The 19,273-nt window shown below is 47.2% G+C and overlaps 2 protein-coding genes across 9 annotated transcripts in view; both read right to left on the minus strand.

Annotated features, from left to right (window-relative positions):
• The window catches only part of USP49 (ubiquitin specific peptidase 49), an 80,864-nt gene extending 64,308 nt beyond the window's left edge, over positions 1-16,556 (minus strand). Inside the window, exons 1-3 of one of the 7 annotated variants that reach the window (XM_069564421.1) lie at positions 6,516-6,661; positions 4,162-4,436; positions 2,048-2,150 (exon numbers count right to left, since the gene is read on the minus strand). The gene's annotated coding sequence lies outside the window, so the exon portion shown is untranslated. Of the gene's footprint in view, positions 1-1,406; positions 1,537-1,600; positions 1,674-2,047; positions 2,151-4,161; positions 4,437-6,515; positions 6,662-16,472 lie in introns of those variants that run through there. The other 6 variants (XM_069564416.1, XM_069564423.1, XM_069564427.1 and 3 more) reach the window with 6 other exon arrangements.
• On the minus strand, positions 8,826-19,265 carry MED20 (mediator complex subunit 20). Of its 2 annotated transcripts, none has more exons than XM_069564445.1 (4): positions 19,121-19,265; positions 16,473-16,627; positions 12,373-12,626; positions 8,826-10,791 (listed from the first exon to the last, which is right to left on the minus strand). In XM_069564445.1, the coding sequence occupies exons 1-4, from the start codon at positions 19,132-19,134 to the stop codon at positions 10,576-10,578; spliced, it is 639 nt and encodes a 212-aa protein (XP_069420546.1). In that variant the 5' UTR covers positions 19,135-19,265; the 3' UTR covers positions 8,826-10,575. The 2 variants fall into 2 exon arrangements, with proteins under 2 accessions (XP_069420546.1, XP_069420545.1); XM_069564444.1 differs by having other exon boundaries at positions 18,987-19,239.
• Positions 19,266-19,273: the final 8 nt, after the last annotated feature.

Here is a 19,273-nt window from a genome sequence, read left to right on the forward strand (position 1 = left end):
TGAAAAGTCGATTTAAAAAACCATGAAAGGTGGAAGCAGATTCAAGATTCCTTGAAGAGAGAAAGAGGTTTCTGGAATTTCCTACTTTCATGGACAAAAGGACTCACACTTTCAATACACTAACAGTTCTCTTCTCAACAAAGAATTCCTTTCCTGCACCCCCCACCTCCACTGTTACTTTTTAGTTTTTGCCCCTATCTCTAGGTCTCTTTTCACTCACCATGGTTCCTCCTCTTCTGCACCAAAGGCTCCCTACTCTTGATCCTTCGCTAGAGAGTCTGTGCCCTGACCCATGCGAACCTTCTGGAGCATCTCCCCCAACTGTGCAGTCTCCCCCAGGTTGAAATCCATCAGGCTTCCCCAAGCTTCCCTTAACTCTGTTCTTTCCCCTCACTCCCCATCTCATCCTTTAAATCCTGGGGTCCATCTCTTCCTTGCTCCCCTCATCCTATGCTTTCAGCCTTGTCTCTTTACCTCAGTCTGGACCTTGGATCTTGCTGAACCTCGGCGATTAACACAATTCCCCAGTTACCCTGTCCCAGACCGCCATCACTTCTCACACCCTCACTCTCTTCTTTGAGCTTTTCTGGCTCCCGAATTGTCCTACAAACGCCCCATCTCTCCTGTCCATTGCTTTTCACCCTTCCAAATCGGCCGCACTTATTCCTAACTCCACCTGGTTACTAGTCCAGTGTTTAATTCCCCTCTTCCTCACTTTCAAGAATTCACACCCACTGCCCATCCACTAACCCATACCTTTCTCAGAACCTCGCAGTTTCCACCCATCGCCGGTCCTAGTCGTTCAGCTCATCTCGCCCTGCATTAGTTCACACCCTTGTCACGTCTGGCTCTTAATCACTCTCTCTCCTCTACTCCCAACTACTCCCCCAGGTCTGCCCCTCCTTGCCTTCCACTTCCAACTCCTACCCCTGTAACCCTCGCCCCACTACCATCCCTTACCAAGCTTTCCCCTCCAGAACCCTGCTCTCACACCTAACCGGGGGCGCCCTCTTCCCGGGCTCGGTCCTCCTAACCTCATTCCCGGCCCGGACTCCTTATCACCCAGCCTGGGCTTTGCCTCCTTCCCACCTCCTTGGCTGGCTTTTCCTCACTCCTTCTCTCCCTGCCTCCTACCCCTTTCTCCCCTTAATCCTCTTCATCTCATTCTCAGATCCGTTCCCCCGAAACGCCCCCAAGCCTGCCTTCCCTTCTCCCCTCCAGGCTTTTACCCCAAACCCAGCGGTCGCCCACCCCGCCAAAATAAAGGGCCGGCGCGCCAGGACAGCCGGCTCTCGCCTCCCGCGGGCCCCCGCCCCGGGCGCCCCCAGCCCGCCGGCGCCGCGGTCCCGCCCCCTGCCGCCACTCCTCCCGCCCGCTAGCCGCGCGCCGCCTTTGTCGCCCCTCACCCGGTGTGTGAGGATTTTGCTTCTTTAAAGGGGAGGGCCAGTGTGCCGGAGACTCCTGTCCCCGCCTCCGAGTCTCCGAATGGGATCTCTGGCCGTCACGTCCTCCCCGGTTCCCGTCCCCCCACTCTCTGGAGCTACCCCCTTTGCGGCCGCCCCACCTCCTCCGCCCCCTCCCCCGACCCCCCTCTATTTACCGCCATCATCAGCACGCGCGAGCTGTCACCAGGGCGCGAGACAACCGAACACGGCCCCGCCCCCTTTCCGCCCATTGGCCCGCCCGCCGGAGCCCCGCCCCCCGCGCCCCGCATTGCGCCAACGGCGCAGCCTAGGGCCCCGACCCGGCACAGACATCCTCTCCGGGGGTTCGCGCGGCGGCCGCCAAGTTTAGGGTTAGCCACCGACGCGCGGCCGACTTGAGCCTGGCGTAAGGGGCGGTGGCGTAAAGGGGCGTTGTGAATCGCGGGTCGAAGTTTGGTTGAAGCACAGGAGGGTAAATAAGGAGGTTTCCAGACAAAGAGACTCTTAAAGGTACAGAGTCTTACGGCCGTCCCTCCTCCTTAAAGGACCAGAGACTCACAAGAGCCCATCTCCGCCCCCTTCCCCGCAGCCCTTCAGCCTGCGGAACTGTAAAGGAATCTTACGGTAGTTCGCTGCACTCCTTTGGGATGGACCGTCTTTAACATCTCTTTCCACTGCCAAGCGGGAAAGCGTTCCTCATTATACCGTCTAGGTTTTTGTTTTGTTCTGTTAAAAATAAGACCATCAGTTTTCACGGTGTCCAAAAGATCCTGAGTCAGCTTTTGAAGACGTTACACTATTGGTTCCCAGGCGATAGAGCAAGTGTCTCACTTTTGCCACTGATGACAAAGTCGGGATTCCGCCTTTTTATGGAAATTCCCCTAAGGAAGTGGTTCGCTGCTGCTGTAAACTGAAGAAGTTCAGCAGAAGGTGGGGATGGAGACCCCAGGGAAACAGAACTGTGGCTATTTACAAATCTTCTCAACGTAAGAAAAAGTTTCCTTCCCGAGGAGCCTCTTGGGTGCATTGTCCTGACATAGTTGGGGGGGAGTTCCTCCAAATAAGACCAACACTGTTACATCACCCAACTGCAAGGCTGAAACAGGTAAAGGCTTACGTTTAAATACAAGCGCAAGGAAAAGAAACACATTCTTTACTACCTACACTGGCTCAAAGCTACACACTTGTAAATATGAAACAGAATTAACAGACGCCAAAGAACAACAAACAAAATAAGAAGGGGGCAGGGCATGTGCATGTGTAAGCATGAATCTACAGCCTGGAGTCAGCTCTGTGAAACTTCCAAAGGTAACTAACAAACACTTTAAAAACGTCTGATGAAGCGATAAAACCTAGTGATTGATTAATCGATTTGATGAGGATTTGCCGTGTGGTTCAAGAGCTCAGTGTTCCTGTTCAGTGTGTGACCCTTGGCCACCCCATGGACTGTAGCCCTCCGTGGGATTTTTCAGGCAAGAATACTGGAATGGGTTGCCGTTTCCTCCTCCAGGGGATCTTCTTCACCCAGGGATCAAGGCTCCATCTCCTGCACCTAGTCACCTGGGAAGCCCACAAGTTAAGACCTAAAATTTAGCACTCCCTTTGCTAACACCTTTAACATAATTTTAAGGAATTCGTATCTTACATTTTAACTCAATTATCTATTTTCTCCTCCTGCTCCCCAAACCCTCAAGAAAATTTCTGGAGAATAAGATCGTATTTTATTCAATGTTATTTCTCTAACAAAGTTCCTGACACATTTATGGGTGCTTTTTTGAGTGAAGGATTTTGGAGTCGCTTAAAACTTCTGAAGGAAGGGCTGGCTTGCAAAAAAGCAGTTCTCAGTACTCTAAGTATTAGACCAGTGGTTCTCAAAGTGTGGCCTGTGGGGCCCTGGTGACCCAAAGACTTTCAGGAGGATCCCTGAAGTCAAAACTGTTTTCATAGTAGTAAGATACTACTTGCCTTTGTCACTGTGATGACATTGGCGCTAATGATACAAAAGTAACAATGGGTAAAACTGCTGTTTCCATAACACAAATCCAGGAAATGGCACTAAATTGTACTAGCAGTCAACGCAGTTTTCACTGCCATCCAGTCACAGGAAGAAAGAATTATACCTGTGTCACTTTAAGGAACTGCTTGATGAAACACTAAAATAAAACTTTGTTTTATGTAAGAACATATTTTTCCAATAATACTGTTCTATGTGATTAAGTAGATAGAGACATAAAGCACTTTGGTGCCTTATAAAGTTTCTCTTGAGGAAAAGCACTTATTCAATTTCTCTGAATTTTGAGCTGAATTAGCCATTCATGCAATACCATTTTCACTTGGAAGAACAGCTAACAGTCATTCAGCCTTGGGTCTCTGACAGATATTTCCTCAGAAATAAATAAATTGAGCCTGACAGCATTTGTTAGTAATGATCAAACTCAAGCTCTCAAGCAAAACTTAGGATTTTTGAAAATATATCTACCACTCTGAGCTTAATAGCTTCCCAAGACTTTTCTGTTGAGATTGATGGTGATATTAACAAATATGATTTTTTCATATTGTATAATGAAATGTGTCAACATTTAAAAGATCTGCAGTATCTTCCAAATGACCAATGCATGCTACAAAATCGTGTATGGTTAAAAGAGCCCTTCACAGTGCAAAATAAACTAATCAATGTTAATATAACAGAGTACAGAAAGCTCACTGATAGAATTTGAGATTCCACATTGCAACTAACCTTTAGCAGAGTTCTGATGGAGCATCAAAGAACATCCCCTATTATTGGAAGACAGTATCACTGTGGTGGTGGTGGTTTAGTTGCTCAGTCACGTCTGACTCTTTGTGACCCCATGGACTGTAGCCCTCCAGGTCCATCTGTCCGTGAGATTTCTCAGGCAAAAATACTGGAGCAGGTTGTCATTTCCTTCTCCAGGGAATCTTCCTGACGCACGGTCTGAACCTGCAGCTCCTGCGTCTCCCACGTGGCAGGTGGACTCTCTACCCCCGAGCCACCTGGGAAGCCCCAGAATGTGTGAGGTTGGATTTCTTCACATTCTTCAACTGAATAACAAATTTCAACAGACTGACTAAAGAAGCAGACACTAGGATCCATTGTCTTCGACTATGCCAGATAGTCAAGAGATTTGCAAAAATATAAAACAATGCCATTCTTCTAAACTTTTTTGGAAAAAAGTTACTTTTCATTAAAATATTTTATGTATGTTAACATGTGATGGGTTTATTATTACCTTTAGATGAATTAATGCTTTTTCATTATAAATAAGTTTTAATTAACTATCAATGATACAACCCACACTAAGGCTCTTTGGGGTACTCAGTTAATTTTTAAGAGCATCAAGGAATCCTGATACCAACAAGTTTGAGAATTGTGCATCAGATGGAAGCAGAAACAATAAAAGGCTATTTTATTTTAGATAAGTCAAACAGGAAAAGCTTATGTAGGATAGCTAACAAAAAGGTTTTATTATAGCTTCAGAGTTAACAGCTTAGGTGGTTCATCAGTGAGGAATGGAAAACACAATTGGGAACACTGAACTTAGCCACCACTGGCTGCAAGTAAAGCCACCACATACATCCGTATCAGAAACAGTTCAGAAGCAGGCACTAAGACTTGGGAACTGAGGAGAAACAGGGATGGATGTACTGCATAAAGAAGATATAGTAAATTCTATATATTTCTATACCCCCCGCCTTTGTTGTTGTTGTTGTTAGTTCAGCTTCTTTTCCTTTAGGCTGTAAGAGAACAAGTAAACATCTCAACCCTATGAGTGAATATTACAGTCCCTACAACTATGCTCACTGATCTGGTTACAAAAATACACCTGTATGATAGACACTTTCTCTGGACCCTCTCCCCACATTGCTTGGTCTCCATTACAACTATTTCCTTTGCACTGGAGCAGAATTTTAATCTGCTACCAAATAGTAATGACCCCGTAGCTTCCCGTCTTCAACATCCTAGCCATACACAGTACCTTTGGTGCCACTGAAAAGAAGCAAGAGCAGAGGCAAGCATCACTTGCCTACAAGGCACTCTCACACCTCTTCTCCCTCGAGCCTCTCAACAAGCCTATGAAACGCAAAGGGCATCATCACTCCCACTACACAGATGAGACCCAGAAAGGCCAACGTGACTGAAGCTACCTGGCAGGTTAGGGACAGTACTGCGGCAAGCACACAGCCATCTGTCTCCTAAAGCCGTGTTCTCTTCCCTTTAGGAGGCTGCCTTGGAACACCTGTCCTGTCACCTCCATGTTCCTAGCCTTGCCTTTCCCACAAGACAGAAGATGTTCAATATTGAATTCTGCCTTTATACAATCTAGAATATACATACGTGGACCCTAAATTATTTCTTAAAGCCTCCAAAGAAAATTCAGTAGAATTCATGTTAACTTTGAAAAACAGGTCTATGCCATCTGACGCAGCAGGGGCTGTATTGGCAAATAAAACAGAGACCACAAGAGAATTAGGGATCTTTGCCCTCAAAGTTCCAAGAATCTTTTCAACTCACTAATTTCATTTCAGAGGCGACGAACTATTTCTAGCCTCATCAATCACACCATCCTGAAAAATGAAAATATGCTCATGAAGCCAGATGCCATTACAACAGGGTAATCTTCAGACCCCATGGGCTGAGTCACATGGAAGAGTAACTCCTGGGCCACAAAGTGGGCTATAAGTTTGCTCCTGACATAATTCCTCCTACTCATTTCTAAGAGGTTGTGTGTACATAGAGAAAAGAGGAGAAGCAGGAACCTATAGGAGGGAAAAGAGCAAGGACACAGTGCAGCTTCCCAGAACCTGACTGAAAGGCCAGAAGGACTATAAAAAATGAAGGAGGGAAAACCTTGGAGGGGATGGACCCGAGATGAAGGTCCGAAAGGCAGGGGAAGCGCTCGCGTGTGGTAAGTCAGCTGGATGTATCTCACACCTGCTTTATCTTCACCTTCCTGTTCTTTCCTTTCAGGATGCTCTCCCTTCAGAGATTCTTTTATTTGGATCACAGATCTTTGAGATACTTTAATGAACCCTATAAATCCTATTCCCAGAGAACTGCATTTCTCCACAAACCTGTGTCCACTTTCGAGGCATCTTAGGCTTCCTGAGGCTCCCTCAGGGGTTGAGAACCTGCAGTAGAGTTAGAACCATAGTCCGCTCATACTCCAGCACCAACCAATGATCAGTTCCCTCATTAAGCACCAGACGGTATCCACAATCTGGGAGGGAAAGAACGGGTAGGTTTTGATTTTTGTCTCAGAGGCAGTGACAAAAGTGAAATAAACAGGGAAGAGACTTCTCTAGATGAGGTCAAGTCAAGGCTTCATGATCACTCGGAGGGATGGTGTAAAGTTATGGGTACTGAATGACAGTCAAACTGTGTGACCTCAAGGGTCCCTTGTAACCCAAGAGACTGATTTTGGAATGCTCCACACAATGGCAGAAACGCGCCTTGCGGGGAGTTTTAAGTCTTAACTTTTGACACCTAGAGGACACACTTAGGTGGGAATTTCTAACCACTCCCCTCACCTTCGGAGGCACTGGCGACCCACTCCAGTACTCTTGCCTGGAAAATCCCATGGACAGAGGAGCCTGGTAGGCTGCAGTCCATGGGGTCACTGAGAGTCGGACACGACTGAGTGACTTTACCTTTACCCACTGGAGAAGGAAATGGCACCCCACTCCAGTGTTCTTGCCTGGAGAATCCCAGGGACAGAGGAGCCTGGTGGGCTGCCGTCTATGGGGTCACACAGAGTTGGACACAACTGATGCGACTTAGCAGCAATAGCAGCTCCTCACCTTCTAGGATTTGGGGAGAAAATTTCTCACTACCTCTCTCATCCTGAAGCCTCAGGAACGAACACTGGATACAGTGGGCTGGGACAAACCTGGCGGTAGGAAGGAGTGATCAATCCCTGGGTATTCCTTCAGTGACACAGTGACACTCAAACACAGCAGGGGGGACATGGGATGACTTGGGCCTTCAAGACCAAAGAAAAGCAAGCAAGCAGGAGGCAGCGTGGCAACAGGGGGGACAGAGAGTCAGAAGAGCACAGGAGAGACGGGGGCGAACACAGCCCAGGAGCAAAGGGCAGGAACCATCAAGGGATACAAGCAGCAGACGACCCACAGGAGAACACAGCATTTCCCCAAATTCTAGCATCCATCTTCCTCCTCCGGATTCTGCCTCTTGTATGTATCACCTGTAGTATAACTTACTAGTTCCCTTTAAGAAGACTCTTTTTAAAAAACTTACTTATCCTCATCATATAAGGCAAAAGTGCCAGTTACATTTCTAATATATATTAGAATAAGGCATAAGTATTAAAATAAAAATGTATCCCACATTCCACTTAAAATCACCTGGCTCCACAGAGGTCCAGGTGCCACTCTTTGACACATGCTGGGAGCCATGAGTCCTGAGTCTGAAGTTTGGTCCTGACTCCAGCCTCACCTCTCAGCATGATCCCCCCCCCCATCTTATAGTGAAGGAGAACCAGGTAAATCTTAATGCTGCCCTGCAGGGCTCCAACAGGTTAGCGGATTTCTCTGTGACTGGCAAAGGTACCCACCAAGGTGACATGTGAGCAGGACCCTAGAAACATTCTGGTTTCTGCTCGTTTGGTGTTAGATACAGAGGTGGCAGGGGCAAGGCATCTGGGGAAAGAGGAGAGAGGGACAAGAAGGCAGTCTGGTGTAGAAGGAATGTCAGGCTTGAACCCAAACGCCCACTTTCTCGCTGAGTGTAAGCTTTTTAATCTTAAAATGAGGCTAACCGTGCCCTCTTTCCCTTATTCAAAAGCTTAACTTTCACTCAACCTCATCTTTCAAAAATGATATGCCAGCAATACTAAACTAACTCTTGAAAGTCCCATTCAGACGTAGATACAGAAGGTGGATGACATTTGGGCCCTTCCCACTAGTATCAGTTCAGTTTTGGCAACTTTGCTAGTGGAGTTAAATTAAGAAATGTATTACTTGCCTTTTTTTTAGTAATAAGCTTTCTTTAACTGACACAAAGGACAAAGATGGACAAGAGTACGTGAGATGGCAACTCTTACAGATTGATCTGGTGTTCACTGGACTTAAATCTGGTCAAATGTATGCTCAAAATAAGGGAAAAGAACAAAAGTGAAGACTTTCTGGACATTTATGAGCCAAGACTGTATCTAAAAGACATAGTTAGGGAGTTAGTAATAGAAATCCCTCCTTATAATGCATAAATCTAGAGTCATATTTACCACGTTCAATTTCTGTTTATTTTCAGGAACACATCATGCTCAAAATGCTATCTCATCTCATAGAAGATTTAAAGCAGTCTACAGCAAAATACAAATGGGTAAGTCCGGACAAGAGCCAATATAAATCAGAAGGCCAAAAACATAAAAATAAAACTATGTATTTTATTATGTGTAAGTTAATATCTAAAACATATCTCCATTATAAAATAAAAAAAAAAACAACAACGAAGAAACAAACGAAGCCAGGGGAAGGTGAGAACAGAAAACACGGATGACAGATTCTCCAGTTAGAAAGCTGAACTGCGCTTCTTGCCAGCCAAAGTTAAGAGGGAAATGTGACCACCACCTGATTCTTGTTACAGAGCCTTAGATCTGAGCACTTAGATCTGAAAACGGTTCCTCTTCCTGGGTTTTCGATGAGAGACAGATCCTAGGACAACCCACAGTACATACATGAACTTGCTTCTTAAGACCAGCTCTGACTGTGACCTCAGGGTTAGCTGGACTGAGCATCTCTGAAGCGGGAGGGCAGGGGCAGGCGATGGAGGTCAAATGAGCAGCTTGGAGGCTCCCATGAGATGAGGAGTTAAGAGTTCAGGACACCCTGAAGCGCAGTGTGGGCCTCAGGTCAACTGTTTAACCCCGAGCTCTGGGCACTCGAGAACTGGAGAGGTCTTGATGCGGAGACTGACTCAAGGGGTGCAGAAGTGACGTCCCCATGTGAATAATCCAGCTAAAGTGGCTCTGATATCAGCCCCATCCCAATCCAACTCAGAAACAAATAGCTTACAGGGGTGCTCTTTGCAAAATAGCAAGAATAGTCTTGGGCATGTCCATTGAGCTCCCTGGGGCAGAGGCTATTAACTAGGCCCCCACATCCATTTTCTCCTTCACCTTTTGGTCGCAGAACCCCTGGCATTTTAACTGGGCACATGACCACCCAAATAAGAGGCTCTCTATCCCAGAGCTCCTCTCAGGCAGGTGTAGCCAGAGTGACTGGAGCAACTCCAGGGCATGGCCTTTAGAAAAGAAAACTGTTCTCTCTCTCTTACCCCAGGGGAACTGGACATGTAGTTGATGATGCTCTGAGTTGCCCAAGGACAACACCCCAGGGGTGGCTGGACAACAAGCTCAAAGGAAACCAAGTTCCTGACAACCTTGTGGACTTAAGGCTGCCCTGGGCTATCTGATTACCTCTGTACTATTAGAGAAGAGAAAAATAAACTATGAGCCTCTGTACTTTAGCTTCTCCTTATAGCCACTCAGCCTGTGCTTTAATATCATTCACTACCGAATGGAAAGATGGCCAGAGGGGAGACTTCAAAGGACTCAGGCAACACCCTAGAAAACTGATCTCACGATTTACCTCAGCAAACAGGTCAGAAAACGACAGCCACCAAATAAGCTTGGCCTCCTGCTTCTTTCCCAGGAAAGGCCCAGCCACATCCTCTGAGTGAAGCCCCAATGCAACACATAGCCTGTCCACTGTGTGGCTGGACCAAATCCTCAGGAACTGGTAACACAGACTGCCTTTCCACCGACACTCAGCAAGGACACCCCCATCTGACCTTTTCCCCTAAAGCAGGAGAGCTCCAGACGTCTCTGCTCTGGGTAATCACTTTCCTGAGGACAGGCCAAGCCCAGCAAGGCGGGGGCTGAAACAACTGTGGCGGGGCAGGCACAGGAGGGACTGTGTGTGAAGCTCAGTGGAGGGGAGTCCAGCGCCCCAGAACAAAAGCCACAGCTGGGAACTAGACAGGGAGGGACACCCTCCTGTCTGCCCAGGATTTCCGGGGTCCAGAGGCCTGAGGGTGCGGCGCCTGCTCCTTCTGTGGAGTGCCCCCCCGACCCCCTCGGCCGGTGACACAGTTCAGCCCAGCAGCTGCCAGTTGCTAACGAATCCCCGCCACCGGCACCTGCTGCTGCTTGCGGATCTTGTTGAAGAGTTCCATGTACTGGACCATGGTGTCTGCTGGGCTGTAGACAGCATCATGTCTGTTCCCAAACACTGCGGGTGCCCCTGGGGTGTGGCTGCCTAGAAAGCTCTGCAGGAACTCCAACAACAAGCTCCAGCAGTCGCTAGCTACCACACAGGGGCCATACTCCACCTGGGGACCAAGAGAAGGGAGATGGAGGGTGAGTGAGAGCAAGGACAGGTCATTTGCCCTCTGCATCCATCTTCCCCAACCGGAGACCAGGACACAAACCTTCCAACCCAGAGTTGCCCCGCAGGAAATATCCAGCTCAAACACCAGGAATTTGAAACCCTCAGCACTGTACCCTTTAAGCTCAAACATTCTCATCTTGGGATTATCAACTCACAGACCTATGCACAAGACCCAGAGGCACAGCTTGGTCCCTTCAAATTATTTCTGAATTTTATAGTCCCAGCTATGATGCGTGTAGATTCATGGACAGCTTGGGAAAATTCTATGAGAAAAAATGAAGAGCGGCAGAAAAAGTCTGCGGGGTGTCTAAGTTGGGGGAATTGACAAGAGGGCAAAAAGACATGCAGGCCCGTAAGTCACTTCAAGAGCAACCATTATTCCCAAGGTAGACATAACCTGGGCTCTGACCTTAAGAAATACAGGCCCGTAAGTCACTTCAAGAGCAACCATTATTCCCAAGGTAGATATAACCTGGGCTCTGACCTTAAGAAATGATTTCCCAACTCATGTGACAGGGGCTGAAGGATACAGATCTTACGCTTGCTCATTCTCCTCTCCCAGTTTTTCACTGGAGAGATGGCAGGGCAAATTACTGGCAAGTACAAGGAGAAATAAGTAAAGAAACTGCCAGGTGTGTTTGTGTTGCAAAGTTGAAAACGTGGAGGATAAACAAACAGTGAGTTCCCCGTGGGTCTTGGCAAATTCTGTGTGTTATGAATGAAAAGAGTCAGGACATCTTAGCTCTAGAGGTCTCTGGAGTGTCGCAGTAGTCATGACCACTAACGCCCTTTTCTCCACCTGTCCTGCTTTTGAGGACTTACCTATCCCCAGGTCTCCACATTTCAATTCCCTCCTTAAATGCTAATCCTGCAGGAGGTATCACAGTCCCCAAAGTCAGCAGTGCTCTCTGCCCCGAACTCCCAGAGCAATCTGTGCTTCCTTTATGGCATTTCTTACAGACTAACTTCAAAAACAGCTTGCATGTTTAGGCCTGGCTCTCTTATTAAGTCATAAACGTTCAAAAGGAAGGCCCTGCAGTTTACTTATTCTTTTTTTTTTAATCTCACACAGTGCTGGGACTGTGTTAGATTGTACAGACTCTCACTGGTCCCAAAGCCAGCTACTGTCACACTCCATCTTTGTCATTTTCAATATATGTCATAGATGAAATCGTCACACATACCACGAAAGAAAGTGGACAGCATGTCAAAGGGAAGGGCACATCTTTGCTTCAAAACTTTGATTGGTCCCTCCGTGTAACAGTTCACCTGCCCCTCCTTGACCATCCCTCCTCTCCTTCCTAAGCCAGCCTTCCTAAGCTTTCTACCTGCTGCGAATCCAGCTCCCCATTCCCATTCTGGGCTAGAGCGTCCCTCAGTGATTAAAGAAAGGATAAAAAGTGCAGGGCAAGGAAGTGTAGCTGCTCTGCAGACAGAAATCAGGGAGGCAGACACATCTGCCTGCGGGAACCTGCAGAGCCACGCCCTTCACCACATCTGCTCTAGTTCACCGAGGTCTTACCTCCACAGAGATGCCTCGGGCACTAGGCCCCATTGTGACCGTGCCCACCTTCACTAGGAAGTCACAGTACTGGTAACGGGTGCCCCGGGTCTCGATCTTGCTGGCCTTGGCACTCTGGAAAAAGCCCTTGAGTTTCACCATGAGCACGTCAAAGTTGGTGTCGGCAACAAGGCAAGGGCCGTTCTCAAAGAGGGCGAAGCAGCTCAAAGGGTACTCAGAATTGTGCATCACATACATCAGCTTCCCGGCCTGACCTGCAAGGGACGGAGATCCTGCTCAGCGACAAGACCTTCCTCAGCACATCCCAGAGAAGAGGCCAAAGTGCTGAATGGGGCCAGGAGGCAATCCAGCATCGCCCCAGCAGTCCTGGAGGGCGATGGAGGCAAGGCCCTCACCAACAGCCTTTTCCAGAGAAGACCAGCAGCCAGGCAACATGTGGCAGACCCACCCAATCTACAGAAAAAGGTGATGGGCACACTAGAACTTTTGACAGTCCAGATAATGGTTTATTTCATTTTTTCCCCCAGCTTTTATATTTATTTCTGATAGTTGGGAGTAAGTTTTGCACCCCATTATTTGTAGTCAGTCCTGCATTTTTGCATTCTGGTTGTTATGCCTTTTAGTTTTTAGTTTCTATTTTCTTCTCTCTTGCTCTTTTTCCTTTTAGCCACACCGTACAGCATCTGGAATTTCCCTGGCCAGGGACCAAACCTGCCCCCACTGCGGTAAAAGCACAGAATCTTAACCACTGGACCACCAGGGAAGTCCCTGGTTTAACTCTTAAGGTTGAGTGATGGGCTCACAGATGGATGATTAAAGATGATGATTAATAACTCACACAAGATTTACATATGGTCTTCCGTATAGTCATATATTACATAACAAGGAAAATAAAAGTAACAGCATTTGAGCACACATGAAGCAGCTGCTCTCTTTTTTGCCCATCACTCCGTTCCTTGGCCTCCACCCTCTTTGAAACAGAGGAAGTGGCCCCACAGAAGCAGCACGGGGGAGAATCTGAACACGAGGCTGGACAGGAGGCCTGAGCCTTGCCTTCTGTGCCCAAGTTTAGTCTTCATCCTGAAGGCAATGGGGGGCGGGGGCAGGGGGTGGCTTGGGAGAATTTTAAGACATCTAGCTGACTTAGGAAGCAAGCAGTGCAGTACAACCATAGTAGAAAGAACTTCGAATCTAGATCAGAAGATCTCAGCTTACCGGCTCCAGTCCCTGAGAAGTGAGTTTTCCAAGTCCTTAAACTAGCCCCAACACTGCTAGGGCTGAAGAGGCATGTAAGTAGAGGACTTAGCCCCTGGCCCCAAGAAGCTGACAATCTCACTGAAGACTGTCATTGTCCTTCCCTGATAGCTCAGTTGGTAAAGAATCCGCCTGCAATACAGGAGACCCCTGTTCGATTCCTGGATTGGGATGAGAAGGGATAGGCTACCCACTCCAGTAATCTTGGACTTCCCTTGTGGCTCAGCTGGTGAAGAATCTGCCTGCAATGCAGGAGACCTGGGTTCAGTCTCTGGGCTGGGAAGATCACCTGGAGACAGTAACAACTCCCCACTCCAGTATTCCGGCCTGGAGAATTCCATGAACTGTATAGTCCATGGGGTTGCAAAGAGTCGGACATGACTAAGCGACTTTCACTTTCATTGAAGATAGGTGGAAAACTTTTTAGAAGACCATGAAACCAAAGTGTTTGCCTGATGACAGACCAGAAGTCTTTGAAGGGAAGGAAAGACCTCAGGGAAGGAAGTGGTCAAAGTGGCAAGAGTCAGTTGGAAGAACCTTCATGGAAAAAATAGGACCTGAAGTAGGATACAAAGTGGGTGGATTCGGGCAGGGATGCGAGCGCAGCAATGGGAATGAGTGCAGAGATGAGCGCGGGTGGTGTGGCCTCTGCAGGCCTCCACTGCGCTGCCACTGCCTGAGCACCATCGGCTCCGCACCAACCTCGCCCTACACCCTCCCAACTGCCCGCTGCACACTCACACCTTTCACCTGGGAAGTCCAGTTCCAAACATTTTAATCCTCCAATAAAGACATCCAAAGCCGATCTGTCATTCTGTTCTCATGCAGCCTCACTGTGATACTTAATTCATATTATGGGAGTCTGGAAGTGTTTTTATTCTCTTGAAAAAATTCTGAAAAGCTTTGGTCCCTGACCAGCCAGCACCCACATCACTACCTGGGAATCTGTTACGAATGTATATTCTCCACCCTACCCCACAGCCACTGGGTCAGAAACTCTGCGGGGGTGGGGAGAAGGGAACCCACCCATCTGTGTGATAACAAGCCTTCCCTCTAGGTGATGCTAAAGCTAGACAGTGTGAGAACTTCTGATTCAAAGGCACAGAGCCGGTAAGCGACAGAACTGGAACTCTAATCTAGGCGTCCCGACCTCCTTCCATCCTACCCCACAGCCCACCAAGAACCTGCTGTTTCTCCAACTAGACTGTAGCTCCTTGAAAGCAAAGGTCTGATCAGGAAAACAGAGACCAAGCCAGGGAGTGTCACAGAAGTAGCATGTCATCTTATATCTGTATACTGCTGCTGCTAAGTCCCTTCAGTCGCGTCCGACTCTTAGCTACGCTATGGACTGCAGCCCACCAGGCTCCTCTGTCCACGGGATTCTCCAGGCAAGAGTACTGGAGTAGGGTGCCATTGCCTTCTCCACATCTGTATACTAGCGTTCTATTTTCCAAATGGTTTCATAACTGTTCTCTCTCTTGATTCTTATATTCTGCCGTTTGCAGGCAAAACAAATGCTAACATTGCAACTGCACTGACCATGAAATTCAGTACAGCTCTTAAGCTACCATTTATTAGCTATTTATTCCATGACAACCTTGGTTCGAAGAACTTTGTGTGTACAAACTTATTTAACTAGGAGATAAATACTGGAATTATCTTCATTTTGCAGATAAGTGTACTGCGAAGGGTGCAAAAACGGAGCCCACACAGGTAAGTTTCTTTAGAGGGGGTTTAATATAGGGAACAAAGTACAGGGGTTGGTAGAACTGAAAAATCAAATGGAATGGTGAGGTCACCCAAAGATTAGTAACACAGGGAGCCACTACCATCCCTAGGGCTAGAAGGAAAAAGGGCAGATGTGCTGTTCTGAGAGCCAGGAACAAGGGTTGCCTAACAGGAGGTAGAACCAAGGAAGAGACACAGCCCAAGGCAGAGGGACAGGGAGAGGGGCTGTCTCTCTCTTTCCTCCTCTCTCCAATTTTTGCCAGTGCCTTTCACTGGCCAAAGGGAACTAAATGGGGGCCAGGCAAATGTAGTTCACAGGAGCAGGGCAGGGAATAAATCCCTGGGGAAATAGGCAAGTGACTGGCACAGGAACAGTCACAGACTGCAGGATTACCTAAGGATGCAGTTAGTTGTGGCAGGCAGGACTCCGTTATCCGGTTCCATGATTTAGGCTTATTCACTGTGCTGTGGAACCATCCAAAGTCAAGTTACTGAAGAGACAAGACTAAAAGAACCTAGGTTCCCTAACTCCTATTCAGAGATCCTCTTTACCTCCCTACCACCACCAGCCACAATGCATCTCAATTTGAAATACATTTAAACAAAAGTTAATTCATCAATCAAGGTTATGTTAAGGTGGTAGCCAAGGCCACTGGCTAGGTGTGGGAAACAGGAAGCTTTTCTACAGAAAGTTTCCCAAACTCTAAAGCTCCAACAGAATTATATACAAAGGCTTCTGAGCTTAAAAGGAGACTTTTTCAAACTTTGGAGTGCACAAAGATCACCTGTGAAATTTACTATAATGTAGATTATGACTGATTACCAGTGAGTCTGTAAGCTGGGCCAGGAACCTGCACCTCTAACAAGCAACCCAGATGATTCTGAGAAAATTAGTGACCAACACTTTGAGAAATGAGAAGTGCTTTAAAAGTGCAAAAAGACTACAACACAGGCCCAGACTAAGAGATGAAGGAAAAAATTAATGAATTCAGATACACATATACCACATATCCAAGAACACCACCCTCAGCAGACGAGCAGAAAGATTCCAATGAACATGAATGTCTATTAACTCCAAACCAGGTTCCAGCCATCCCACAGGCCCATCTCTCACTGACCTTGGCTGCCCAGGGTAGAGGCAGCTGTGTGATAGGTCTCACAGTCCACACAAAATGTTCCTTGCTTCTCTGCTCCAAGCATCTCCAATTTCCGGGTGAGGAGCTCCACAGTCTGCTGGACGCTCTTGCCCTCGGCCACGGGCATCTGAGACACACTGGAAGGAAAAGGACCAGAATCAATGAGTCATTCACTTGCCTGCAGAATCGTAGCTCATCAGGGCCAGTACGTGCACAGACACCATCAAACCGAACCTTCTCAGTTTAAAAAGAAGGAAACAGAGGCCCACAGTCTCTTGAGAACTCCACTAAGAACCAGAGCAGGTCTCAGGACGCATACCAGTGCTTTGAACTTCCTGTTTAGAGCACCTCCGTTGACGGAGTGTGGCAAGTATGCCAACGTTCAAGAGAAGATTTTAGGTGGCACATAGATTGAGCATTCAGTAACACAGAGTCATACAATGAGAAAGGGATTTCTTCTGCGTTTCTTTCAGTTTTGACTACATCAAGAAGAAAACCTCAACTTGGAATTATTATTCCAATTATTATTACTCTCTTTAACACTTTGCATGCAAGCTGTCCAGCACAGTAGCCACAAGCCACATGCGACTATTTACATTTAAACGAATTAAAAATTAAAACCTCAACTCCTCAGCTGCAAAACCCACATTTCAAGGCTTGACAGCCACAAGTGGCTGAGAGCAGTGCTAATACAGAACATTTCCATCAAGGCAGAAAGTTTTAAGGCTCCTGGGACCAAAGAGAAAGCAAGCCTCAAATTTCTAATCCTCAGACGTGAAAGGAAACAGCATGTACACGAATTTAACCAAAACAACGAAACAAAAAGTCATTTCCAAGATTTCCTTCTATGGTGAGGGAAACTGGCTCCCCCTTTACAGAGTGGCAGGTAACAATCACCAAGGACCAGCTATGTGACAGGTAGTGCCCAAAGACCTTTCGATGAACTAACTCTTTGAATCCTCACATTAACCCCATAAGATATACAATTATCTCTTTGTTACCAGTGAGGAAAGAAAAGTACAGAGGGGTTGAATAACTCGCACAAGGTCACACAGCTTGGTGTGGTGTGGCCGAGAGTCAAAGCCAGGCAAGCTGGCTCCACGTCCACGCTCTTAACTCTACCAGAATGCTTCCCCAGGAATACAGCTATAAATACTTTTAAGGAAAAGAAAGGGAATTAAAAGAAGACATTAATAAATAATATTTCAAGTGCTACATGGCTATTTAAAAATCTTAAGTAGAATCATATGTGGCTGAATGTTGGGGGACACTGCATTACTTTATGATCAACCAAAATCGGCTAAATGAAGCTATAGAGTCCTACTGTTATTAAAACTGTCTCTAATCTCCATTAGAAAAAGTACTAACAAGTAATGATGATGATGTGCCTCATTTTGAAATATGAGAGAATCCCTAAGGTGATGCTACTGGGGTCAGAAGTCCTAGAAGCCTGAAAAAGTTGAGAAGCATCCCAAGAGAGAGCCCTTTCCCTGCTTGCCTTCTGCCCTGAGAGAACAGGTACTTCCAGGGTTTCACGCCTCTTTGCAGCATGCTTTTTTTTTTTTTTTTTGGTTGCGCCACAAGGCATACAGGATCTAATTCCCCAATCAGGGATTGAACCCATGCCCCCTGAAGTAGAAGGTGCCTCCTGCAGTGGAAGCGTGGAGTGTTAACCACTGGACTGTCATGAAAGACCCTAGCAAACTTTTCATTCCCATTCTTCGCACCCTTCTTACACTACAGGACTTTGAAGGAGGCTCATGATGCCAGCTTCAGGAAGCAAATGTGCAGTCACTGACAAATCTGCAAGACCTGGGCTACCAGGAATTCCCACAGGCTCTTACATGAGAAGCCTAGAGCCATTGCCTTCAGATAACCTGGCCTCTAAGCCCTCTCTGGGAGAGATGCTCAAGATATATATATTTTAAAGCTCTGAAATCTAGCATTTTGGAACTAAATGACTCGAAGAGAATTAAGCCCATACCTTTCCCTGCCACACTGACTTATAACGTGTTAAAATAAGTCCATAGAAACTAAACCAACCAGGTAATTAAACAGAATAGGAAACAGACCCTGAAGAGGTGATGTGCCTGTAATTCCTATCTCCTAATTCCCAACAGCTCCTTTTTTCCCTCCAGACTCAAGATCTTACAAAGGCCAAACTAGAACCAGACACATGCTGATCTAACTGCATTTAGTGGCTGTAAGGAGGGGCAGGCAAAAACCTAAAAAAGATACTATCTCCTTGTTGCCTATCCCCTACCCATCCAAGCCCTGCCTGCAGACGGGTCCGAGTCCCGACATACTACTTTCAACCCTAAAGTTCTACCCCAGGCTTCACGGTCAAGAAATTGTATCAAGAAAAAAGGAAGGAGGTACACGATCATTAACGGGTTCTTAGACCCTTTTTCCTGCCGCCTTCCAGGAAGAAGGGGCGAATCTCCGAGGAAAGGGGCCTGCAGATTCTGCAGCCCTCGCGGTGGCCTCCTCACTTACACAATCCGAGGACATTTTGCTCATCTTCCGGGGGACTGTGGACCCTGGTCGGGATCCTCCTCCCGGGTATATTCGAGGCTCCGGGGGCCTTCAAGTCCCCAAACCCCGCCCCACAAAGTCCTCTGAAGTCCTACCAAGTCACTCCCATGGTGTCGTGCCAGGAAGATGGGAGGATCAAACAAGTGAAATGCGCTGTGCTCCAGCAGCCCACACGAGGAGAAACCACCTCGCTAAAGCGAGCTCCAATGGAGGCAGGAGCTCCGGAACTTACGTAAAAACACAGCGTC

The sequence above is a fragment of the Ovis canadensis genome, chromosome 20 (assembly GCF_042477335.2).
Source record: "Ovis canadensis isolate MfBH-ARS-UI-01 breed Bighorn chromosome 20, ARS-UI_OviCan_v2, whole genome shotgun sequence".
Lineage (NCBI taxonomy): Eukaryota > Metazoa > Chordata > Mammalia > Artiodactyla > Bovidae > Ovis > Ovis canadensis.